The 26,309-nt window shown below is 44.7% G+C and overlaps 2 protein-coding genes across 2 annotated transcripts; both read right to left on the bottom strand.

Annotated features, from left to right (window-relative positions):
- Positions 1-1,005: 1,005 nt before the first annotated feature.
- Positions 1,006-5,512, bottom strand: LOC109759225 (disease resistance protein RPS2). The gene is made up of 2 exons (XM_020318049.4): positions 4,244-5,512; positions 1,006-3,388 (listed from the first exon to the last, which is right to left on the bottom strand). The coding sequence occupies exons 1-2, from the start codon at positions 4,871-4,873 to the stop codon at positions 1,259-1,261; spliced, it is 2,760 nt and encodes a 919-aa protein (XP_020173638.1). The 5' UTR covers positions 4,874-5,512; the 3' UTR covers positions 1,006-1,258.
- A 1,147-nt stretch (positions 5,513-6,659) lies between these two features.
- Positions 6,660-10,950, bottom strand: LOC109759233 (disease resistance protein RPS2). Its single transcript, XM_020318057.4, has 2 exons — positions 10,263-10,950; positions 6,660-9,132 (listed from the first exon to the last, which is right to left on the bottom strand). Exons 1-2 carry the CDS (start codon positions 10,881-10,883, stop codon positions 6,919-6,921), a joined length of 2,835 nt encoding a protein of 944 aa, XP_020173646.1. The 5' UTR covers positions 10,884-10,950; the 3' UTR covers positions 6,660-6,918.
- Positions 10,951-26,309: the final 15,359 nt, after the last annotated feature.

Below are 26,309 nucleotides of genomic sequence, written 5' to 3'. Positions count from 1 at the left end.
ATCTTCTGCAAGGCTATGGTGGTTGGTTGTCATTCCTACTTGGAATATCAAAATTTTCAGAACGTGCATTGATTTGCCCCATGCAGTTTACATTGGAAATGCATGAAAAATACTAGCTGCTATGCTTCTACCATGAGAGGTTGAGAGGGAACATAGTTCTACGTCGTAGAATAGAACTTTTGAAATGAGGCACTTGGCAGACTTGTACTCCTTGCTTCTCCTTTGCTGCCAGCAGAAGGATGAACATTGTGTGCGAGGTATGACCAACAATGAGAAAACTACTGAGAACAGATGCAGATCTCCCGATGACAGGATTTTGCAAACACCATATAGAACATACAACATATCTATGGAGTTGACCGAGCTATTTCTGCTAAAAGACAATCGCTGGCTGTTTCTGACAAATGTTCTTTTGGAAAAATAATGAAATAACACATTGTTCGACTATACTAAGTAAAATTATAAAGTATGCTGTTTCTGAATTCAAAACAGAGCAGGAACGGAAATTGGGATAATGCAGTACCTTATTCTAGCAAGAGGCAGGAGATACCCCTACCAGATAAGAAATAGCAGCCTGTTGTAGTGTTTGCTTCTGCTACTAGAACTCAGATCATTTGCCAATCCCAATGCCTTTCCCTTTCGGAGGCACTTCACAAGCCTTCTCAGTGAATCTATTAGTGATATTCTAAATGTAGTGAGCACTCAAGGGCTTATAGCTAAAGTACAAAATAAAGCATCGGGAAAGAGAATCTAGAAAGGTACCTGTACATACTAGAAATGTTCAAGGCATCTTTTACTTCGGGTACAATCCCATCAGTGAAACATTTCTCCTGATATCATCACATCAGTCAATCACTCTATTGTAACAAAGTGGTGCATCCAATGCCATGCCTGATGTTCATGCCAGAGCAAGGTTTGGCCTGTAAATCTTGAGAAGGTGTAATTACATGTAACTGAGTTAATAATGCCCTGAAACTTTTTTGTGGAGGTACTGCACAATTGATAGGACAGAAAGTCACAGAGCCTTATTGGACTATGATTTAAATGAACAATTCATATTACACGAATGCAATACCAGAAAATTACAGAGTATATCATATTCTATACATGAATACAATACTAACAATGTACAGAAGCTATGCCTGTCACATATACAAATTTTAAACAATTTAAGAGGAGACCTCTTATTTGTGTGAAGACTGAAGACAGAACTAAGCCACCTGCGTGCCATGCAAAAGCCATTGAAATTGGGGTTGTGTCAGATTGGAATGAAGTACTTGCTGTCCAGACATGCCACCTCCTTCCTATTTTCCCACTGCAGTTTCTCCCACCATTCAACTGAACCACATATCTGCTTCAGTTTCCAATAGTTATGCGTGCAGCTTAGCGGGATGCTTCTCAGATTTGGGCAATCCTCCACCCGAAGGGTCTCAAGGCATGGGAATTCTCTTGCTTTACAAATACTTCTCAGCTTCTTAAGTCCCGTCAATACGATCAATCTCAACTTTGGGAAGTCACTCTGCCCTGTGTCATTCCGTGAAGTTTCTACCATAGCATGCTCTTCTTGTTCATATGAAGCATGATCCTGCATTTTCATTTGTTCTCCATACTGCTCCTCATCTTCAACAATTTCGAGCACCCCATCACAATGAGATATGACAAGCCTCTCAAGAAGCTGAAGCCTTCGGACCCATGTGATGTTCGACAACTTGGGGCAGTGTGAAATGATCAATTTGCGGATGTACTGAAAATTATGGGACATTGGTGCAACAAGGACACTTTCCAACGAGGGAAGAACTGACAGGGTCAGGAACTGCAACTGTGAAGTTGTAAGCTCAGCATCAGCAACCACTGTGTTCAGGTCATAGCATGATTCAACATACAACTCCTCAAGGTGCTCCATGTGGCTGAGGTCAGAGATTTTGATTGATTGCATCTCTGCACAATACTTCAAGTTTAAGCGATGTGTTGACTTTGCCAAAGGACGAGGCATGTTCAATTTCTTTAGCACATCCTCTGCATAAATAGTGATTCCAAGGAACAGTAGTTCCTTCAGAGAATCCAGATTCAGGTTGTCAACATCACGGATACCATAGTGGCTGCGGAAGAGATTGAGCACTTTCAACTTGTGCAACTTTGAGCAGTTGTTCATGGTATCTTCAAGTGCAACAGTCACACTCAGATCCAAATGCCTCAACTCTTTCAGTAACCATAGGCGCTCAGGTAATCTCATAATGTGTGTGTGAGACAAATTCAGATGCTCCAGTGCAACCAATGCATCACATTCTGGAAGTGATGTTATTGCAGTATGAGAAAGATCCAGAACTTTCAAGGATGACATAGTTCTGAAAAATCCATAGCTCATCTTGTTCAAATTTGGGTTGTTCTGCATCAACAGAGTGGTGACATTTTTGCACTTTGGTGAGAAAGAAAGCTCGGTGATGTTATTAGACATGATGGAGATCCTTGTAGCTTCATTCCATTCTTCAGCTGATGGAGCATTATCCAAGGCCATCCCTGGTTGAACAAGAAACTTTGTATCTGACTTGTTGACCAACCATAGCCCCAGTTGCCTAATTACATGGTGCATTTTTACCTTTGAAGACATTGAGCCACTGACCTGCAACAAGCAAGCTGAAACAAGACTGCGGATTATCTGATAACCCTTTTCAGAATCATTTAATAGCAAACCTTCAGCTAACCAATAACCAATAAGTTGCTCTTTACTAATGGATCCATATTCTGGAAAAAGTGTGCAGTATAGGAAACACTGTTGTTGAGTGGGTGTGAGCCTGTCAAAGCTGTACTTCAACCGACCAAACATTTCATCCACACCATCAATATTGTCCATATTGGTAGCAATTGCATCCGCAGCTGATTGCCACTCTCCCTCTTCCAAGCCTGCCACAGCAGTCCCAATGACATTGAGTGCAAGTGGTAAGCCTCCACAACTTTGGGCTATTTTCATAGCGTGCTCTCTAGTAGCACTCTGGGAACCAAGGGGTTCAACTGCTGCACTAGTTTCCGTGCTCAGCTTGCTCAAGAACAGTTCCCATGAAGCATCATTACCCAAAATCTGCATCTCAATCAAGCTTCTTTGTGCATTCATCTGGAAGCATACTTCTCGGTAACGTGATGTGAGGATCAGCTTGCTCTGACTGTTGATATCTGGAGTTGGGATACCAACATCCTCCAGACAGAATTTCTTCCTTACATCATCAAGCAGGATTACAAATCTTTTCCTACCAAGTGCCTTTATCAAGAATCTGGCCCGTTTGGCAATTGGCTCTGCATCATTCCATGGCAAGTTGAGCCTTTCAGAGATAGTCTGTTGTATCTCCACTGTGTTCAGCGCCTCTGAATTGGATACTTCAATAAAGATAACAACCTGGCACACGCAAATTAAGGAAAATGGGAACATGAATTATAGCTAGAAGGTAACTTTAAATATGAATAGAAATATAACTGAAAAGTAGAAACGACGAGACAGAGTCAAGGAAAGATGTGCCAAAAAAGAGATGCATGTGTCAATTTTTTTTACACAAAAAGGCAACAATACCAATTTACGTGGCTGCATTTTATGCACATTTACTTGGTTTACGTAAAATATGCTTAGAAGAACAACCTTTTAAGATCTTGTGGAAAACAGCAAATGACACACACTAATTGCATCAAATAACAATGCATTTTTCATGCCCATATCTACTGGTTAATGTGCACCTATAATATCTATGAACTAGTCAAATTCTCATGCTGAACGGTAAGTGTCTCTCCGTGTGAAGACCATGTCAAATTTTGCCTGTACAAGAACATCAACATTACTTCAGACTTAACTACTTCAGTGCACTGTGTAGCTGTCTACAATGAAACTTGCTGCCTTCTCTAAAATCCATGGCTGCACAAATTTTCTCTTTTCTGCTTATACATAAAATTTCTTTGAGTATTGTTACAAATATAAGAAGGGAAGCCTTGGCACAGCGGTAAAGTTGTGGTCACGGGTTCGAGTCCTGGAAATAGCCTCTTGCAGAAATGTAGGGAAAGGCTGCGTACTATAGACCCAAAGCGGCCAGACCCTTCCCCGGACCCAAGCGGGAGCTACATGCACCGGGCTGCCCTTTTTTATTGTTACAAATATAAGCATGGTCACTGAGATAAGTATTCTCTTAAGTTAAATAGCAATATTAATGTACAGCTACACATGTGCTCCAAGGGATAAATTGCAGTCTTGGAGAAAGCAACATACCTGATAATCATGGGCCTTCTTTTCAAGATCATTGTTGAAAACATGTAGAAGCGTCGTCTTGCCAACACCTCCTTGACCCCACACACCAATTATGTTCGAGTCGCCCTTCTCAAACAGATCATAGAGCTGACTCAGCATGGTCTCCAAACCAAACGTCTTGATCTGAGGCAATGGATCAACAATCTTGGGAAGGGGCTTGAATCCAAATTTCTTGAACCGCCTCCCTTCTTCAATAAGTTTATTTGCCTCATCTAGAGCCTCAAGAACACGCCTGCCGATCGATGCACGCCAGTGAGCATGGATGGTGCACTGGCCGAGGCAAGAATACTTCCTTAACTGGCTGTAGTCCTCGTCGATGGCATCCAGTTGTAGCTCTTCAACACGCCTCAGCCAGACCTGCACCTGAGGGTCACAGATGTTCAGCTTGTCCACCTCTGCGGTGACTCGCGCCCTCACCGTCGTCTCGACAGCCAGCAGTAGCTTCTTGGCCTTGTCGAGATCGGACCAGTTGGATTTGAGGTGAAGGAACGAGGCGACCTCCCGGGCCGCCGCGTCCAGCATGCCTGTGCCATCCAGGCATTCGCAGAGGGGCTGCAGGCAAGAACCGGCGGCGCTGATCGCGTCAGCCATTGGGATCAACGATTTTCAAGTGGCAGCCAGGAGGGGTAGGCATGGAAGATGCCAATATGGGGGAAAAGGTAAAGCTTATAAAGAACAACCCAATGCAACGGCGAGACGCCACGCGGTCCCCTGGTCAAACCGGGCAGCACGGCGAGAATGTACGGCGAAGGCACGGCAACTATTCTGCTGATGGCGACTGACATGTCTGGAGAAAATATGAACGCGCAGCTGGGTAATGGGAGGCACGAAGAAGTCATCATTCGAGAAGGAAACTTGTGGATGGCATACTCTTCCAGCCGAAACCGAGTGCGGGGGGCGAAAACTTCTCCCCGCGGTCCTGTTTCCTCGTTGTTTCGGGAAGAGGAGCGCCGAGATCGCAAGCGAAGCAACGGCTGCGTTCGCGGTGAGACTGCGTGTGGAAGAGTCAATCCATCGAACACGTTGCGTGCGGCGCCGAGCTGGGGAGCGCGCGTCCTGGGAGCTTACCTTGGCTTCTCCACTCGCGGGGCTCTGGAACGCTTGGTAGTGGTCCATATGGGAATTTCGGCCGGCGGGCGGCGGTGAAGCTGGTTTTTATCTGGTGGCTGGACGTCGGAGTTGCGGTTAGAAATTCGGAGGTGGACCATGGATGGATGGATGACAAAAGTTGCCGTCGGCAGGGGACACCGCGGATAAAAGTTCCCAACGGCCGCAGTACTTTTTTCCAGCAAACCACGACGGCCCGGCTGTTCGGTATTGGGGTAACGTCGGCCCTCGGTTGCCTACACGGGCTGCCAGGATTCAGCCCACAACTTTCCTCGCGAGGTCCGGCTGGTTCGGTGACCTTCTCTGTTCTCAATCAAAAAATAAAAGAAAAGCTAGGTGACCTTCCCTCCTTTGTCGCCTTCCAGACGGGAGGCCGGAGGCGGGGAAGAACGGGGAAGAGCCGTAGGCACACCATCGCAGGCTCGCCGTGAGTGCCATCCAGTGCCTTTCCGCGCACGGAATGAGCCAGTACTATTCACGATTAACCAAGGTTCGACGTGCTTCAATGACTGCCTCTCCGCAGGCCTACCCGGAGCAGCAATGCACTTTGCCTGGTCGGCAGGTTGCTGCCCAGTGCAAGCCCAACGAGAGAGCGACCTTTGGTCAGATGGGGCCTGCATGAGTATTCAGGGTTTCTGGGCTGTACCGGCGGAGGGCTTCCAGGAGAAAGAACTGATCTCCGCCATGTCTGCGGGTGTATGGTGTTCGATGAAATGCGTGAGCGGACACTTGATGTTCTCAACGGCAGGGAGTCATCCATCGTGTTTGTGATCTTTGTACCGTTGCACGCTTTGACCTGTTTTGCTACGCATATAGGATATAGCAATCATCTTCTTGAAGCCGGGTTAGCTTTGAGCCTTGTGACTTTTTGTTTGAAAGAATATATGGTGGAATCTGGAGACTGATATTTCGTTGCTTCCTTGGGAGGTGTTGCATGGCAAACTAAGCAAGTGCAGCTGCAGAGTTGGTCCCTCTGGTATGCTATAAGCGTGACCATCGAAGGGAAGTCAATCAGGTATGAGCTAACTGTATTGCTATTTGGGCGTAGGCATTTAAAGGATATGCTCTGTGAAAATACAATCTGTGCACAATATATAGCTTTATACAGTTTGGTTTGTATGTACAGAATACAGATAGGCTTGTACAACAGTCACTTGTTTGTGAATCTGAACGATAGTATAAGTGTAATTAATAGATGGAACTAATAGACTGGTATTTACATCATGAACATAATATAATACAGATAGGTTAATACAAAGCCACTTATTTATGAACCTGAACGTATAAATGTAATTAATATATACATAGATTGACATCATTGCTGTTCATGATGCACCTATTGCAGAGGATCTTCACAGGCCTAGGAGGGATCCTAGGCCGCCCCAGAGGTTGATTGAGGAAGCAAATATTGTTGCTTATGCTTGAGTGTGGCAGATGAAATTGAAGGTAATGCAGAACATTCATCATACTCTGAGGTAAACATAATATATCAGCAATGCATGTTGTTTCATCATGTTGCCGTGATTGTGCTAGTCTTTGTCTTGGATGGGAATGAAATACTTGCTCTCCATTATGTCCTTGCCACCCCATTCTAGCTTTTCCCACCAGGCATATGATCCACAAATCCTATTTAGTCTCTGGCAATCATATGTCTGACCCAATGGAATTGTTTTCAGATTCGGGCAGTCCTCCACCCTGATACTTTCAAGACAAGGAAAGTCTCTTGGGATGCATACCCTTCTCAGCTTTGGTAGGTCAGTCAGTACCAATGATCTCAGTTTTGGGAAGTCTACCTGGTGCTCTGTTCCATTGATCCGCCCACTCTTGGTCATAATCTGGTAATATTTGGCATATTCATTCCATGCGTCATCTACCATACCATGTATCTCTTGTTCTTCAGAGAAACCATTTTTTCTCCTGCATCTCTGAGTACTGCCCTGTTCAATTCCCGAACTCTTGCTTTCCACCTCATCAGTTGTTTCTTCAACAACTTGCTCTAATTCATGACAGTGATAGATAGAAAGCTTCTCAAGTGCCTCCAGCTTCAGAACCCAGGTAACATCGTGCAATTTTTGGCAGTGGGAGATTGTAATTTCTAGGAGGTTCCGAAAGTGATGAGGCGAAGATCCAATAAGAACTGTTTCTAGAGCAGGAAGTTCAGCAAGGGTAAGCACTTGCAGACAAGATCTTCGCTTGTCAGAGTCAGCAATAAGCTGTTTCAAGTCAGGACATGATTCAACATAGAGCTCTCCAAGTTGCACCATATGTGTGAAGTCTGATATTTGGATCGACTGCATTTGATCGCAGTGTTTGAGGCTAAGGCGCTGTGTCGACTTTGCCAGCGGATGTGTCTTGGTCAACTTCTTTAACACATCCTCAGCATAAATTGTGATACCAAGGAACTCAAGTTCCTTTAGGGAATCAATGTTCAGATCATTAACATCACGAATCCCATAGTTGCTTCGGAAGAGGTTTAGGACCCTTAGCTTGTGTAGCTTGGAACAATTGTCAAATGTCTCTTTAAGGGCCTTGGTAACCCTTAAATCTAAATGGGTTAGTTCTTTGAGCACCCAAAACTCCTCAGGAAGCCTCTCAATGCATGTGTGGGACAAATTGAGATACTTAAGCTTGGACAATGTTTCACAGGGTGGAAGAGTTGTGATGCTGGTGTGTGAAAGATCAAGGACCCTCAAGGAAGGCATGAATTTGAAGATTGTTGGACTGAGCCTTTCCAAATTAGGATTATGCTGAACTAGCAAAGTTACTAGATTCCTGCACTCATGTGAGATACAAAGGTCCCTTATGTCATTAAACATGAGTGATATCCTTCTTGCTGCTTGCCACTCTCTCTCTGATGGAGCCCTCTCCAAACTCATTCCAGCCTTCACAATAATATTTTCCCGCACTGCAAGGGAAATCCCCAGATGGCGAATAATGTGGTGCATTTTGACCTCCGAAGAGTCAGATTTGCAACTCTCTAACAAGCATGCTGACAACAGGCTACGGATTATACGATGGCCTTTCTTGGGGTCCTGAGGTATCAACCCATCTGCCATCCAGTACTCCACAAGCTTATCTTTTCTGATTGAACCATATTCTGGAAAAAGGGTGCAGTACAGGAAACACCGTTGTTGTTGCTTGATCAACTTATCGTAACTGTATTTCAATTTATGGAACATTTCTGGTACTCCATGCAAGTCCTTTATGTCATCCTTGGTTGCTTGCACCGCCAGGCTCCAATCCTCGGGTTCTGTTAGTCCAGCAACGGCCCTCCCTATTACCTTGAGTGCAAGTGGCAAACCACCACAGCTCTGGACAATTGCTTCAGCATGCTCTCGTACAACATTAGGGGCAGGAGACTCAATGGCTGCAATGGCATTAGTGCTCAAATTGTTTTGGAAGAGCTCCCACGCTGACTCCTTCTCTAGGTACTCCATCTTGATCAAACTCTGGTATGCTCCCATTTGATAGCAAACATCCTCATCACGTGAGGTAAGAATCAACTTGCTTTTGATTTCAGAATCTGGGGTTGGGATCCCGACATCTTCTAATTTGAATTTGTTCCGGACATCATCCAGTAAAATGATAAATTTCTTTCTTCCCAGTGCTTTTGCCAAGAATCTGGCACGAGTTTGCACTGTCTCTATGTCATTCCAAGGCAAGCCAAGGCGGTCTGTAATCATGCGCTGGATGGCTGCTATATTTAGATTTCCAGAGTTGGACACTTCAATCATGATTACCACCTAACGAAGTCAATTTGAATCAGTAGAAATGTAAGGATCCAGTAAACATGTATGAAAAAAAATAAGTTGTGGATCCGCATGCAGTCAATCTTCTGACTTGTGAATAATTTATCAAGTGTAGGTAAATAAAATTTGTTGCAGTGGGAGTATAGGTAAGTTAATCATTCTATGACTGCTAAACGCTCCAAAAATCAAATCAAATTGATAGGTTGCCTGGTGACGTGCTTATGCTCTCATTCCTGTTCACATTGTGAGAGAATGTTCACTCATATTTTTCTTGTTCATTGCCGGACTGATGTAAAAGTCCACTTATTAACAAAATAACTGGGACATACTAATATGAGCAAGGGAGATGTTCTGCTTTTGTTGATTCCAATCTATCTGAGCAAGGGAAGCAGTTCTATCCTTTATTCAATTAACTAATAGTAACTTCAGAAATATGCACGCGAGAAATGCAGCCAGGCAAGGTAAAACATTGTGAATTTTTGACTCTGTGATATCAGAGAATGTACACTAATCCAAATTTCTGGGAAAGAAGAACATAGTTAAATATGTGGGGTTCTGGAAAAAGGGTGTTTTTTTTTCACTTCGTATTTTTTGCTGTATACATTCAATATTTTCAGAACACGTGTTTAAATTCAAATTACTCTGAAAATTTTCTTCCTTTTATCTAATTAATGCCACTAAACAAAGGATCGATACTACCTTTTATTTCTACGAAAACCATACAAATTATAACTAATGCATATATAGAGAAATGAAAATAAGTTATTTATCTTGGTTGCGAAATATTTGGAGAAATATATAATATCCATCAGATGAAACTGCAGTGTATCTTTAAGTGGTTAGATGTATGCACATAATTAGTGAACTGAGAAATTTGATGTTGTAGTGTTTTATAGCAAATGCACACGCACTTCTGGACAAAAGCTCGATTTGTACACTTGTACTTGAAGTTTAGTCAAAAATATTTTAAATGGAAGGTTTTATGTTAATTCCAATCTACTGTAAAGAAATAGACTCAAGGGCGTCCATTAACTTTTCTTATTGTGTTCATTTTAAGTTTCTCTGGAAGCATATAACAAATCTCATCTAAATGTTCATCTAGGCAACGTATCATAGTTATGTACCTGGTAATCGGTGCCCCACTCCTTGAGTTCATTGTTGAAGGTGTTGAGGAGGGTTGTTTTCCCAACCCCTCCTGGACCCCAAATTCCAATGATGCCCACATTGCCGCTGTTGAAAAATTCCCAGAGATTCTTCAGCACAGGCTTGATGCCAAGGGCTTCTATCCTTGGTTGATCCTCAACCAAAGCTGGCAAAGGCTTGCTTCCGAATACCTTGAATTGATTCCCTTCCTCAATTAGCCCACGAAGATCCTCCAGAATCTCAAGAACACGCTTGCCAAGACGATAGCGTTTCCCAAGGCTTAGGGAAGAGCTACAGAAGCAAGAGTATTGCATGAGTTGGTCACACTCTTGTTCGATGGCATCAATTGGAACGAGGACTCCATCAACTCTGCTCAGCCATAATTCGACTCGAGGATCGCACTTGTTGAGCTGGTTGGTTTCAACGCTAACTTGTTCTTGAACCACCTTCTCTACAGCTTGTAGGTCTTCAATGGCTTTCGTAAGGGCTCTTCGGTTGCGCTTGATGCAAACGAAAGATGAGAAACGTCTTGCAGTAGCTGCCGGCGCCCCTGTGTTATTGATGAAGCCACACACAGGCTGCAGGGCTGCACAAATCGTCATGCTAGGGTCAGCCACAACGAAAAAAATAGCACGCTATAACGACGCTATAGCGCCGTTATAGCGTATTCAGAAGGAAACGCTATATTTTAGCAAATTCAGCCGCTATGGCGCTATTCACGTAATTAGCGCGCTACAGGGCGTTATAACGTTGTAGCGTGTAACGTTATAACGTTCAAATGATAAAAAATATCAGAAAAATAGGGAAGCACAGGTTTATTTTGTGGTTATTGCACGGTAGATATAGGCTAAGTGCTCAGTGTTCAGAGTTAATATATGTTAAATAGATTGACTATAGTTTGACATTCAGTTTAAAATTTGTGATTCCTATCTGGCTAGATTATGTCTCTCTACGATGGTGTCTTAAGGTACTGAAATACTTTATTTGTGGATATATTTAGCATTTTGTGCAAACGCTATTTTAAAATATAGCACGCTATAACTTGTGTAGCATTTTGAGAAGGGGCTCGCTATATTTTGTAGCGCGCTATTTTTTTCGTTGGTCAGCCATGTAAATGGGGGTGTTTTGTGAGGAATTATATGGATATCAGGATCCAGCTCAATAGTTCAAGCAAGGAAAAGAAGAGCTATGGAACATATAGTACAAAACACTCTTTCTCTCTCTTGTACTTCCACAAACTTCCTATTTTCAATCTATCTCAATCCAGTTTGGACACTTCCTATTTAATAGGGCTAAGCTATGACGGGGCATAATGTAGAAAAGATCGTCCCGTGCAGCTTCCTGGAATCTACATACTGGCTTTGGATTAGAACGGAGCACAGGGGCTAGGTTCTTTGAAGGTACATGATGGCCCCTTCGTCAACTAATAGCAGCCTGTAAGCTTCCAAATTTCTGGTGTTTATGTATAACCTTCGAAAAAATGCTTTAAAACGTTGCTAGAGTATCAATACATTAGGTCAACAGAAGATGCTACTTCTCACATCAGACAGAGATGGCATGTACACGCATCCTGCCTGCTGCTTTATTGATAAAAATTTGATGGTTAGGATAGAGCGTAGACAACGATTTGACTTTTCCAACAATAAACATTACTAAATACTACTATTTCTTTTATCAGAGGGTATATGCTCATGTGATTCGGACTATTCCTTTGGTGAATCTAGTCATGTACTCTGTACATGCTTTTGGTTTATCATGTATCTTTGCCAGCTAAGACATGCCGACAATAGGATCAGTCAGACCTGACTCGATCGCCCTTGTAAGTTGAAGATTGCAAGATAACAAGTGTTATCAGGAAATTTTCTCCACCTTAATCAGTTGATATTATTCCTAATCCTAGCTGAGTAGATGTATTTACTTCATGTGGAAGCTACACTTTTTTCTTTCTATTTTTTTCCTAATCCTAGCCGACATAAGGTTTGGCCGGCTGGTACTTCATGAGCAAGTCACACATTTCTTTTCTGTAATAGTTAGGGTACGCTTAGTTGACTTGCCTACAGAAGTATTAGGTGATAACGACTAGATCTATAAGCAATTGGTTCCTACACGCTACCTTTTAGTGAAAACTGTCGCTGACTTTCCATATGAGTTTCCGAGAACAACCCACCAGCAGATTGGGATATAGATCCCGAGGTTTATCCACTGGTCCAGTCAGATACGGATCAGTGTATCATACTATCATCACACATTTATCTCCCTGGTTAGCTTCCAAAAGGCTCGAACCATTCAGGTACACATAATCTTGATTATATTTATTGAATACCTTCTGTAGCGGATAGCCCAACCAAAGTTAAAATGCAATATCTTGTCACAGAGTTTTTCTTTAATCTCCATCTGACATCGCTTGGTAATAGTTTCTGTATAGTTTCGTCCTGGACACAGCTCACATGAATGAGATGAAGAGAAGAGAAGACCAAGTCCCGTATCTGCTACATTGTTCAACAGTGCTGCTGGTAAGATACCATGACAAGCTACATAATGTTTTGAGCACTCACGGCTCACCTCTATATGGGGTTTTCAACAGTGCTGATATAATCTGGTGGTTGGGACTCACGGCTCACCTCTATATGGGATTTTTAGCCGCGCTGAAGCTTTTTTGTACGTGAAGAGAATAACTGAGTAAGAGAATATGATCCAGTGGCAACTCGCGACCAGATGAAACCTTTCTTGAATTTGCTAATCCTTAGTTGCTTCAAAATTCAAATCGTGTCCGTCGATTTCATGAGCAGAGAGAGCAGCATTCAAGGCCGAAGATGGGGATGATGCGGTTGCCCACGGTGTTCCGCTACGTCGGCAGCGGCGTACGGTACGCTTGAAGATCACAACAAATTTGGATAATTGTTTACAAATTTTTTAAACAAGTCCTTTTTTCAAAAATTTGTTCATGGCTGCTTTTTTTTAAATATTCGCAGATTTAAAAAGTTTCAAAGAATATTCATGAATTTGGATTTTTTAATGAATTTAGATTTTTTTTCATGAATTTTAAAATGTTCGTTGATTTTAAAATATTCACAAATGTATTTTAAAAAACAATATTTAAAAATAGAAAAAAGGAAAAAGGAAAAATAGAAAAATGAAACCGAACAAAACAGGTCGAAAACCCCGGAGATACCCGACCCAAAAACCTAGGGCTCGCCAAGTTTGTTTCTATCCACACAGTAGCTAGTTAGGATGTAAACAATTAAGATTGTTAAAAACATATTGGTTCAAATTTTTGGAAGAAGCTGGGTGTAGGTTCAATTCTTAGAATTCTAGGAGAATCGGCAAAAGAACTCGGCCTAATTCCTATCCAGAACAAACTCCGGCAAAGTTATTTTTATAGGAGAGTAATTCATATCCAGAACAAACTCCGGCAAAGTCATGTATACGAACTCCAACTCGTACGTATATAGTCGAGACCTGACGCGCGTGAATGAATACGTCCAGTATACGATTCAAAAACAAGTGGAGTAAATTTTCTTACGCCCGGAAACCTTCCACGGAGTACATCATCTTGGAAGCTGCAGGGACCGAATCTGCCATGGAGAAGAGCGACTTGGAAGCAGGCACGATGCCGCATCATCCCGCCGCCGCATCGCGCAACGGCGGCAAAGTCTTGGTCTACGTCGTCATGATCGCGTTATCAGTATCCATCCTCCTGGCGTTCATAGTTCACGTTGGCACCACTCCGAAGCAGATCCTCCTCCCGACTTTCTCCGTCAGCCTAGATGGTTTCGACGGGCTGCAGACGCCCGCGCCCGCGCCCGCGATATCGTCGACGTTCAACCTCACGCTCCACGCCGCGAGCAGCGGGAGCCCGCAGTCGCAGAGGCTCTGCCTGGAGGGTGGGTCGGTGGCCGTCTCCTACGCGGGCGCCGTGCTCGCGTGGGGACGCGTGCCTGGGTTCTGCGTGGAGCGGCACGAGCAGAAGTGCGTGAGGATGGTCGCGCTCGGAACCGAGGTGGCGCTGACCGACAGGCTATGGCGACGGATGTCGAGGTGGACATGATGCTGCGTGGCTCGGCGGCCATGGGAAGAGAGCGGAGGCTACTGTCGTGCCGAGTGGATATAAAAAGTGCATCATCACAACCATCTATGTGCAAGGTTTATGTATATTTTGTATTGCACTAATATACACTAATATCAATTTTTTTTTTGTGTTGCACTTACATCGACCCATCATATTTTTTCTGAACATAGTACAATCACATATGCTCACATATACGCATATAAACTCACAACGAACACACACACATCATACCCTTATGAGCACATCTGAGATACTCACAACCATCTATGTGCAAGGTCTATGTATATTTTGTATCGCCCTAATATCTTCTTTTTTTTGGTGTATTGCACTTATATCGACCGGTCATTTTTCTTTCTGTTCACGCGATCGTGGACGGTTTTTTTTTCAGGGAGATCATAGACTTTCTCGAAGTCAAGCATCAGGAGAATCGTGTTGAGTTTGTGTACGATTTCCTGGAGAGCTACCGGACGCTCTAGAATATACCGCCCTGTGATAAAGGCGGACCGGCATTTGTGAATAACACGCTGGCCTACCAGAAGAAAACACTACGGGTAAGCTTTAGCACAGATCTTAAAAGGAACGGTTATAAGAGCAATGAGACGGAAGAGTTTGATAGAATCAGCCCCTTGTGAATAAGAGAGATCGACCCAAAGATGAGGTGAGATATGTCGACCATATCTAGAGCAAAACCGTTGAAAATAGCAAGCATTGCATCCTTTAAGATGGGCCAAAATTTATGAAAGAAAACAATAGGCCAACTGTCCGGATCCGAGGCGGTGTGTATTTTCATAGACCACAATGTCAAGTACGTCGTTTTTATGTTGCGATACACTGCCTGCTTGATCTCACAAATTATGACACACACTCAACGGCTTGGGCTCAGCTATGCCCATCAGGTTAATATAAAATTCGTAAATGTGAACAACGATATAATCATGGCGTATCAGGAGCTCTTGCTCCGATTGTAACCGTAAAATAAAGCACTTACACATACGCCCATTCGCGTAAGCATGAAAGTAGGTTGTATTCACGTCGCCTTGAGTGACCCACTTAACACCGCCTGATGCCGCCAGTACTCCTCTTCGGCATGCAAGATAGCCATGACTTGGTTTTCTAGTGCGTACCTACGGGGCCACTTTGCCTATGAGAAGACAAGTTAATTAGCCCGCTCATTAAATGTTGGCAAGCTCATCGACCAACCTAGCTCTTATAAGTTTGTCAGTGTGATCCAGATTGGCTCCCCAACCACGAAGCAAGGCCCTAATATTGGCAGCAACCGCCGTCCACAACTCTATGGGGCTTTGCTGCTGTCTAGCCGCCGCAACCGCACGCAGTCATCAATTAGTAGAAGCCCTCAATTTCAAACCATGCCATTACTAAGAACCTTGGACTATGCCTAATACACTCCTCCACGGAGGAGAGGACAAACGACACATGATCAGAGCCAATTTGTGTTTTGGCGATCAAAAAACATAAAGGAAAAGCACCTCCCGCTCCGAGGAGATTAAAACCGTGTCTAGAACACTACGAATTGGAGAGAGTTGTTTGTTTGTCCAAGTGTACCTCGCACCCGATCTGGCTACTTCCCTGATTGCAATCAAGGCAATAGTATTGTTACATAGATGCACACGAGGCCAATCAACGATTGTGTTGTTTTGTCCACCCCTCAGCGGATCAAATTAGAATGGACACCTACTACCACCGAAAGATTACACGTGGAGATCAACCCAAGCAGGTCTTGGATTTCCCCCAAGAAACCCAGAGAGTGTGCGGTCAGCGGGGCCATACACAGCCACCACCACCCACTCCTTGAGCGTCGGTGTCTAATAATTGCCGACAGAAAAAGGGAACCTTGATCCCAACTAACCACGTCGCAACAATCAAGGCTACATCCTAATAAGATCTTCTCATAATGACCTACGGACGCCACCCAACACCAGTCGAAACGTTGCGTAGGATCCAACGCAAGCAAATCGTAAAAGGTAAATCTGACTAAATCATTTCCTGAAGTGCCACCACATCAATTTGCTCCATGTAAATGTACTCCTTAAGCTGTGTACGCCTACTAGAATAGCCAAAGCGAGAGAGGTTTAAAAAATGCATTATATAATTTGATTACAAAGGAGAACTCCCCTGGAGCTCACCGCTTTGGCCACTCGCCTCGCCGCCTACACGCGGTAACAAGAGGGAGATACAACAACCACCTCTCCTGCATCCCCCCACGGCTCCCACGGGCACATCGGCCTCTAGCCCAGCAACCCCGACAGCTGAAACCGTCGACAAGGCATTGGCCACAACTTTGGCTGCAGTTTTCTCACTCTAACTAGTGATAAAATCTCATTATGTGAGGAATCGACAGCCACACCACAATCATCCAGTAGATGCGTATCAAAGAAAGCATTTCAGATGGTGTACTTGGGCAAGGGATTATTTGAAGCCTTAAGGTTTTTGTCTGCCGCCCGAAGCTGCACACACTGCATGGAAGACAGATACGCCATCAAAAAAAGTATCTAAGGAATTCTTTGGTACAATTTACACTTGGCTAACCCTATGCATTCGTTCGGTAGTATGTCTGTCGAACTTAATCTTAACAACACCTCCCCTTTGACCCTCCCTCGGTTATATTTATGAACAACATTGCTTCATGATGGACTTGTCTCTTTATCGCTTCATCATTCGGGTTTGTTTTGCCATATACCATCCATATTTTATTTTCTAAATGATAATCAGGATTGCTAAATCTCAGTCGATGCTAAATTTATGAGATCTTACATGGAGATCTGTGCAAAATTTATTTTAAACTTTTTCTTCCTTTCCCTATATATTCTGCCACTTGACTAAGACTTGCCTAAGACTAGCAGCAATGGGAGTAACTTCAGCAGTAACATCGAGTCCAACTCAGCAAATTTGCTTATGTGGCAATGAGTTAATGAGGAGAGAGGTAGTTTGAGTAACTTAGTGTAACGCCCGGATAATTAGGCTACAGTGATCCCACGCTAATGATGCCACATCACCTCGGTTACTGTTACTAATCTCTCGTTAGTTCAAAAAACCGGTTCAAAATTCAAATTCAAAATCAAGCAAACATAAAAGTTTTCAAATATTAAAACTAAAATGTTCGGAGTGAATCAAATATTACATAGGTAATTATGGTGGAGAAACCACACCTTTATAAAATGTTTAAATACCTTAAGATGATTAAAACACCAGCAAAACAATTATTTAAATACCTTTTTTTAATTAATAAAATGTCAAACTAATTTATTTGAGGACTACACTTTTTGTGGCTATGGACTAAGTTGAGATACTAATTGAGATGATAAGTGTATATTTTACTAAAACAAAAAAAGAAGTAATAGGAAACAAAACTAAAACAGAAAAGGTGAAATAAATAAAAAAAATGAAAGGCCCCCCCCCCACATTGGGCCAACCGGCCAGCTAGTTAACCAACCAGCTGGCCTAGTCACGGCCTATATGGCCTATCCCCCCCGAACCCTAACTCTACCTACCCCCCACTCCACTTGATTCCCCCATCGTTCCCCTCACCCGCGCCGCCACACGCGCGCACGCTCAGTGGAGCGGGCGACCGACACCCGAGCCGCCGCTCCCTAGAGGCCGCCGCCCGCCGGCGCCGAGCACCGCCACCCCCGGCCTCCTCCTCGCGGCTTCCAACCTCCTGCGCCGCATCCCCATCCTCCTCCCCACTGCACGGCGCTCGCCCCCGACAACCGCGTCGACCCCGACGCCCACCGGACCCCGCCGCCGCCCGGAGCTACCATGATGGTCTGCCTCCCCGCCGGAACGACGTCTCCGACCTCCTCCTCGGGCCCCACTGCCCCGTTCCCTACAACACCCCGTGAGCTCCCCCTTCTCCTCCGTTAGCCCCTGTGGCCGAGCACGCTCTCCCGCCGGCCCGTGCACAACCGCATCGCCGCACCCCTGCTCCTGGCCGCGCCGAAGTGCGCGCGTTCGCGCGCCACGCGCCCGTGCCTCCTGCTTCCTCGTGCGCCCCACACTGGCCACGCCCGCGCGCTGGCTTACTGCCTCACGCCGCCCCCATCCCGCTCCCCGCGCTGCAGCCTGCTTGCTGCGCCGCCGCTGCTAGTGCCGATGCTGCCCGCGCGCGCCCCACTCTGCCCGGCCGCTTGCCTCGCCCAACCGCGACGCCTCCAGTCGTCGCGCCCACGACCTCCCCTCGCGCTCGCCTGCGCCGACGCGAGTCCTGGTCGCACGAGCCCCGCTCCGGCCACTGTCGCCGGCGCCGGGCCCTGCGCCGGCCCCCTTCACCCGCTGGCCGCAGCGCCCTGTCGGGCGGGCTGGCGCCCGTCGCCCGTTCGGGTTGTGCCCGTAGCCCACACTCGCTATGGCCCCCTTGCCTATGACATATGGGGCCCACCCCCAGAAAAAAAGGAATAAAAGTAAAAAATAAATAAATAATGATTTAAAATAAATAAATAAATAAATAACAAAATTAATTAATTAATTAAGATAATTAATTAACTTAATTAATCCTTTTAATATTAACTAATTAAGATTTATTAACCTAATAATTAATTAACCTAATTAACTACTGTTAATTAGCTAACAGCCCCTGACAGGTGGGACCCACCTGTCAGGTTGACCAGGTCAACGGTCAACGTTGACTGCTGACGTCATGCTGATGCATTAATTAAATTTCCAATTAAATTAATTTATTAAATTCTAAAAATGATTTAAATCTTTAAAATTTAATATAAAATAAACCGTAGCTCGGATGGAAAAACTTTGTACATGAAAGTTGCTCAGAACGACGAGACGAATCCGAATACGTAGTCCGTTTGTCAGCCACACGTTCCTAGCATAGCGAACATGGAACTTTCCCCCTCCGGTCCGACTGTCCGAAAACGCGAAACATCAGGAATACTTTCCCGGATGTTCCCCCCTTCGCCGGTACCACCTACTGCCGCGTTAGGGCACACCTAGCACCGCTCATTGTCATGTCACGCATCGTCATGCTTATGTTTGCATTGTATTTACTGTATCTTCCCCCTTTTCTCTCCGGTAGACTACGAGACTGACGCTGCTGCTGCCCAGTTCGACTACGGAGTTGACGATCCCTCCTACTTGCCAGAGCAATCAGGCAAGCCCCCCCTTGATCACCAGATATCACCTATTCTTCTCTATACTGCTTGCATTAGAGTAGTGTAGCATGTTACTGCTTTTCGTTAATCCTATCCTGATGCATAGCCTAGCATTGTTGCTACAGTTGTTACCCTTACCTGCTATCCTACTGCTTAGTATAGGATGCTAGTGTTCCATCAGTGGCCCTACACTCTTGTCCGTCTGCCATGCTATACTACTGGGCCGTTATCACTTTGGGACGTGATCACGGGTATATACTATATACTTTATATACATGACACATGTGGTGACTAAAGTCGGGTCGGCTCGTTGAGTACCCGCAAGTGATTTTGATGAGGGGGCTGAAAGGATAGGTGGCTCCTTCCCGGTAGAGGTGGGCCTGGGTTCCTGACGGCCCCCGACTGTTACTTTGTGGCGGAGCGACAGGGCAGGTTGAGACCACCCAGGAGAGAGGTGGGCCTGGCCCTGGTCGGCGTCGGCGGTTACTTCAAATAACACGCTTAACGAGTTCTGGGTATTTGATCTGAGTCTGGCCATTTGGTCTATACGCACTAACCATCTACGCGGGAGTAGTTATGGGTATCCCGGCGTCGTGGTATCAGCCGAAGCTCTTCTTGACGTCAGCGACGGAGCGGCGCGCGCCGGATTGGACTGGAACGCCTGCTAGGCTAGGTCTGCTTCCGGCCGCGTACGCAACGTGCAGGTGTGCAATGGGCGATGGGCCCAGACCCCTGCGCGCATAGGATTTAGACCGGCGTGTTGACCTCTCTGTTGAGCCTAGGGGGGCTGCGACGTGTTGATCTTACGAGGCCGGGCATGACCCAGGAAAGTGTGTCCGGCAAAATGGGATCGAGCGTGTTGGGTTATGTGGTGCACCCCTGCAGGGAAGTTTATCTATTCGAATAGCCGTGTCCCTCGGTAAAAGGACGACCCGGAGTTGTACCTTGACCTTATGACAATTAGAACTGGATATTTAATAAAACACACCCTTCCAAGTGCCAGATATAACCCGGTGATCGCTCTCTAACAGGGTGACGAGGAGGGGATCGCCGGGTAGGATTATGCTATGCGATGCTACTTGGATGACTTCAATCTACTCTCTTCTACATGCTGCAAGATGGAGATGGCCAGAAGCGTAGTCTTCGACAGGACTAGCTATCCCCCTCTTATTCTGGCATTCTGCAGTTCAGTCCACTGATATGCCCCTTTACACATATACCCATGCATATGTAGTGTAGCTCCTTGCTTGCGAGTACTTTGGATGAGTACTCACGGTTGCTTTCCTTCCTCTTTTCCCCCTTTCCTTTCTACCTGGTTGCCGCAACCAGATGCTGGAGTCCAGGAGCTAGAGACCCCGAGGATGATTCTACGTGGAGTTCGGCTTCGAGGAGTAGTTAGGAGGTCCTAGGCAGGAGGCCTTGCCTTTTCGATGGTTACTACTTTTGTGCTAGCCTTCTTAAGGCAAACTTGTTTAACTTATGTCTGTACTCAGATATTGTTGCTTCCGCTGACTCGTCTATGATCGAGCACTTGTATTCGAGCCCTCGAGGCCCCTGGCTTGTATTATGATGCTTGTATGACTTATTTATGTTGTAGAGTTGTGTTGTGATATCTTCCTGTGAGTCCCTGATCTTGATCGTACACATTTGTATGCATGATTAGTGTACGGTCAAATCGGGGGCGTTACAAGTTGGTATCAGAGCCGACTGCCTGTAGGAGTCCCCTTTCCAACTCCTTGGCCGAAATTGAGTCTAGTCATTGCAAAACTTTACTAACATGGCTGTGTGTCTTACGGGCCTACGTCGCCATTGGGTGGTATTAAGATCTTTTACTCCTTGTCTATACTCTGGGACTCTGATCTTTCTTCTATTCGGGTTAATTGAATTTTGCTAAATCTGACATTAGGATCTCGTTATCACTTTCACCCGGAGAGCCCCTTATTACTGATGATCTTCTGTTGCACGTGAAGACCCTGAAGATACTCTCCGCTGATAACCCGAGAACTTGTGTTCATCGCTTTTGCAATTCCCTTTCAATGATAAACTCCTATGGATAGCCACGTATACTCGCCATTCATACAATGTTTCCCAGTTGATCTTGTTATTACAAGATACCCCGAAATTCTCTTTGCTGCTCCGAGAATCCTTTGAGCTTACTGCCTTGCTGTTCTTTGCCACATGAATACCATTAAGGATAATTTCTAGCACTCACCGGATATTTGCTCATCCCCAGTTGATTCATGTATTTCACAAAAGTCCTCAAAATACTATTTGAACTTCCGAAATCCTGAGTAGCCTATTGCTCTTGAAATTCTTACTTGCTTGCATTATGGTTAATCCCATAAGTCTAAATCTTATTGGCATCTCTTGTCATTATCATTTTGAGTCCGTTGATTCAATTTGTTGCGAAAGCTCGCAATCCTCAATCAGATCCTAGAATTCATCCTTCAGGCTCAGACGTCATTTTAAACGTGAGCTGGATCTCGACCAATCAAATTTGCCATCGATTGTACCCGTAAGTTTACTCGACTTATCCATCCCTAATCAGAGCATTGCTTCTGATCCCTTGTCTTGGAATTCATAATTCCTTTGCATTTGAGCTTTTGAGTTAGTCAGTTGTTTCTATAATCTGATCTCCTTGCATTCTTTCTTCCTCTGGTTGAGTACTGATGCTCACATCAGATCCCTTGTGGACCACCAGACCTTTTGTCGGATTTTATCCGACAATGTCCTCCATATTAAATAAGCTTGTGAGCTTTTCCTCGAATACATGATGCCTTTGGTAAATTGTATCCTCTGCTTTGTGAACCATGCTCTACTTTTGAGCTTGTATTATTTACTCCGAAGTTTGTGGTATATGTTCCTAAGATGCCCTGATGGGTTGAACCTACACCTTCCCTAATCCGTGTGAACCCGAAAGATTTCACGGGTCATACTTATCTGGTATTGCATCAGGTAAAAACTTTCCACAACTAATGTCATTATCAAAATACGAGAGGCGAATGGAAGGTTATGCATTGAAGAAGTGGGAGTCGACCTTGAACCTTTGTGTTCATGCCCATGGACACGATGTAGATCCTATCAGGGAAGCTTCTTATAATAATAGCTATTTCCCTGGTATAATATCATCTGGTGTCGGTGAATTGATCCTTTGCAATCGTGGTTCCGACCATGTTTCTCCTTGATTCCGTTTCTCGTGCAAGTTTGAGCACTTGTCTTCTGCAAATCAATATCCTAGTCCAACCTCTACCTTGATCTGTCGTCGAGTATTACCCCCTGGTATCTCGAGATTATCATGGAACTGCATAACTTCTTATGAGTTCTTCATCAAGTGCTACATTCTCACTGATTCCAATTTTCCACGCGCTCTGGGTTATTAATCACGCAAAGACACCGATAACTGAACCGAGTCCGCACTACGGTTCAACAACTCTTAGTAATCTTCTTTAAGTACGAGTTTGTACCCGATCACGCCATTCCTAGCCTGTTTGGCTATATCATTATCTTGATGATTTTAACTGTGCTACCTGGTCCTTATTCCCGGAGCACCACTTTCGACGATGAGCTAAGCTTACGTCGATTTTCCTCGTCATATCGTTTCACCTCGAACAACAAACTTGTCCCCGAGTTTGTGTAGTATCTGTGGCTCCAATAATCTTTTGTTGCATCAGTCCTTTTGCTTGATGCAGTCGCTGATCAATTGCTTCTTCGTGGATCCCCTCGACAACAAAATGTCGTGATCATCATCAACATTTTGACTCCTTCCAGGATATCAATGGAATTCTTGATGATAAGTGCCATCCTCGTTCCTTGGTAATTTGAGTTACCATCGACAACATCCTTACATTCCTTTCATCACAAACTTGATCATGTTATGGAGCTCCTTTCTAACCAGCTTATGTTATGTTCTACCTTGGAGTATTACCATCTTTTATGTCAAGGATATTGTGAGAATTTCTCCACCTCTTGAGAATTCTTGATATAGTAATACTTCTTGCCATCTCCATTTGTTTTCTGATCCCCGTGTTGTTTCTAACCGGAAAACCGACAATTGAACTATGATGTGCGACTTCAAAACTCCTAGCAACCCTATTGCTTTGAAGTTAATGGTCGATATTTCATTCTTAGACCATTGGTTATCGAATCACCGTTCTAACATAGATCATTCTACCTAAGCCCATATTTCGGGTGCACCTTTCAACCAATGTTTAATTGTGTATGTTTTCCTCGAGCATACCTCATTATATCATTTGATCTGACAAATGTTATCTCCTTGTTCACATAAGTGTGGAAATCCCTCTTTTTGGAAATCTCGAGGAATTGTCGCTGAGTCCATCAGCCACCCCCTCATCCTCTCCTTGGTTTAATGATGAACTCTTGTTTCGGAACTTGCTTTCATAGTTCATTTCCCGAGAATCTTACAATGTCATCCCATCAATTTGTGTTGCACCTTTCTTCTCAGACATCCTGAGTCTGAGGTATCCTAACACCAATCAGATCTGAACCTCGGTCAGATATGATGGTTGGAACATATTTCCAAGAGTTATACATTGGTCTTTATATGACCCGGTAGGCCGATGTCGTGCCTAGCACACCTGGCCAGAGGACCTATTGTTACCATTTCCTTTTAGCAAGGTTAGCCATTCTTCCATGAGGGAATTGTAAGACTTATTCTATAAGTTGTTCCTGATGGATCCTTTTTGTTTCCAAAGTCTGATCTTCACCTGTTGACCATGTCAATGCTATCTCGAAGAATGTCTATGGTACTCCGATCTTCAATAAAAACATTTGAAGCCCAAAGCTAATTGTTTCCTGCTCAATTAACCAGACACCGTTGTATGGGTAATGACATGAAATTTCTCTCCCCTTACCTAAAGGGTTTTCTACATTATATCCTGTCATGGATATCATGCTCTGCTTGACCTTGGGAAGGTTATACCCTTGAAATATGTGTTTAAACACATTTTCCTTTCCATTGTTCTGTTTAATCTGATAATCATATTTTCCTTTCCATTGTTTTGTTTAACCTTTCTTGTAATCTGACTTAGCTGAGCAGAGATAATTCCCTGCTTAGTTGAGCACCTCGTTGTACCACTCTCTCAGTAGACCATGTTACTTTTGTTGAGGACATTTCGGTAGCCACCGATGGATGAGAACTTGCCTATTGGTCCGCCTCGTTTCAACGAGCAGGAAAATAGTTCTCTTCGTCCCTCGCCCTTGGTACCAATGTGTTGCCGACATAACTGACAGGGTACTCTCTGACATGCCTTGCTATCATGACCGTGCAAGATGTCACTGCTCCTACAAAAAAAAACCACATGGTGGGCCCATAACCCACAGTTCCATAGGATCGAAACCTGACTCTCTTGTACACCCCCTGTTCCCAAGGTTATTTCTCACGTTTGGCTTCGTATGTAATTCACGTGCCACCTTTCGTGAGATCATCAATTTTGGTATCAGACACAATACTTATTCCCGTTGCTTTGAACCCTACAGGCATCGAGCGATTGCCTGCCCGCTCGAAACTTCCCCACGATACCACCTTACTTTGCTCTCGATATTGTCTTAAATTTCCATTCGAGAGTTACTTTCTGCCACCTTCCCCGATGTTATCAACCAGATAGTCAACCATTCAGAGGTCCGTTATTCCGAAGTTACCCCTTGTCCTTCGTAAGCACGATGGAGTTCCCGAAGAAACAATGCCAGCTTCATCATGATTACCTTAAGCATCAAAAATGAAGACATCAACGTAACGGATCAACTTCTTCGAGAAGAGCAACCAAGACCGAGAAGATTCGTTAGAATTCCGTAACCAGAACTTTTCCCCCTACTCTACCTCTTAAATCTCGGGACGAGATTTCTTGTAGTGGAGGAGAATTGTAACGCCCGGATAATTAGGCTACAGTGATCCCACGCTAATGATGCCACATCACCTCGGTTACTGTTACTAATCTCTCGTTAGTTCAAAAAACCGGTTCAAAATTCAAATTCAAAATCAGGCAAACATAAAAGTTTTCAAATATTAAAACTAAAATGTTCGGAGTGAATCAAATATTACATAGGTAATTATGGTGGAGAAACCACACCTTTATAAAATGTTTAAATACCTTAAGATGATTAAAACACCAGCAAAACAATTATTTAAATACCTTTTTTTAATTAATAAAATGTCAAACTAATTTATTTGAGGACTACACTTTTTGTGGCTATGGACTAAGTTGAGATACTAATTGAGATGATAAGTGTATATTTTACTAAAACAAAAAAAGAAGTAATAGGAAACAAAACTAAAACAGAAAAGGTGAAATAAATAAAAAAAAATGAAAGCCCCCCCCCACATTGGGCCAACCGGCCCAGCTAGTTAACCAACCAGCTGGCCTAGTCACGGCCTATATGGCCTATCCCCCCCGAACCCTAACTCTACCTACCCCCCACTCCACTTGATTCCCCCATCGTTCCCCTCACCCGCGCCGCCACACGCGCGCACGCTCAGTGGAGCGGGCGACCGACACCCGAGCCGCCGCTCCCTAGAGGCCGCCGCCCGCCGGCGCCGAGCACCGCCACCCCCGGCCTCCTCCTCGCGGCTCCCAACCTCCAGCGCCGCATCCCCATCCTCCTCCCCACCGCACGGCGCTCGCCCCCGACAACCGCGTCAACCCCGACGCCCACCGGACCCCGCCGCCGCCCAGAGCTACCATGATGGTCTGCCTCCCCGCCGGAACGACGTCTCCGACCTCCTCCTCGGGCCCCACTGCCCCGTTCCCTACAACACCCCGTGAGCTCCCCCTTCTCCTCCGTTAGCCCCTGTGGCCGAGCACGCTCTCCCGCCGGCCCGTGCA

The sequence above is a fragment of the Aegilops tauschii genome, chromosome 2 (genome assembly GCF_002575655.3).
Source record: "Aegilops tauschii subsp. strangulata cultivar AL8/78 chromosome 2, Aet v6.0, whole genome shotgun sequence".
Lineage (NCBI taxonomy): Eukaryota > Viridiplantae > Streptophyta > Magnoliopsida > Poales > Poaceae > Aegilops > Aegilops tauschii.
Note: the sequence above shows the minus strand (reverse complement) of the source record. Positions and strands in the feature narration are given on the sequence as shown.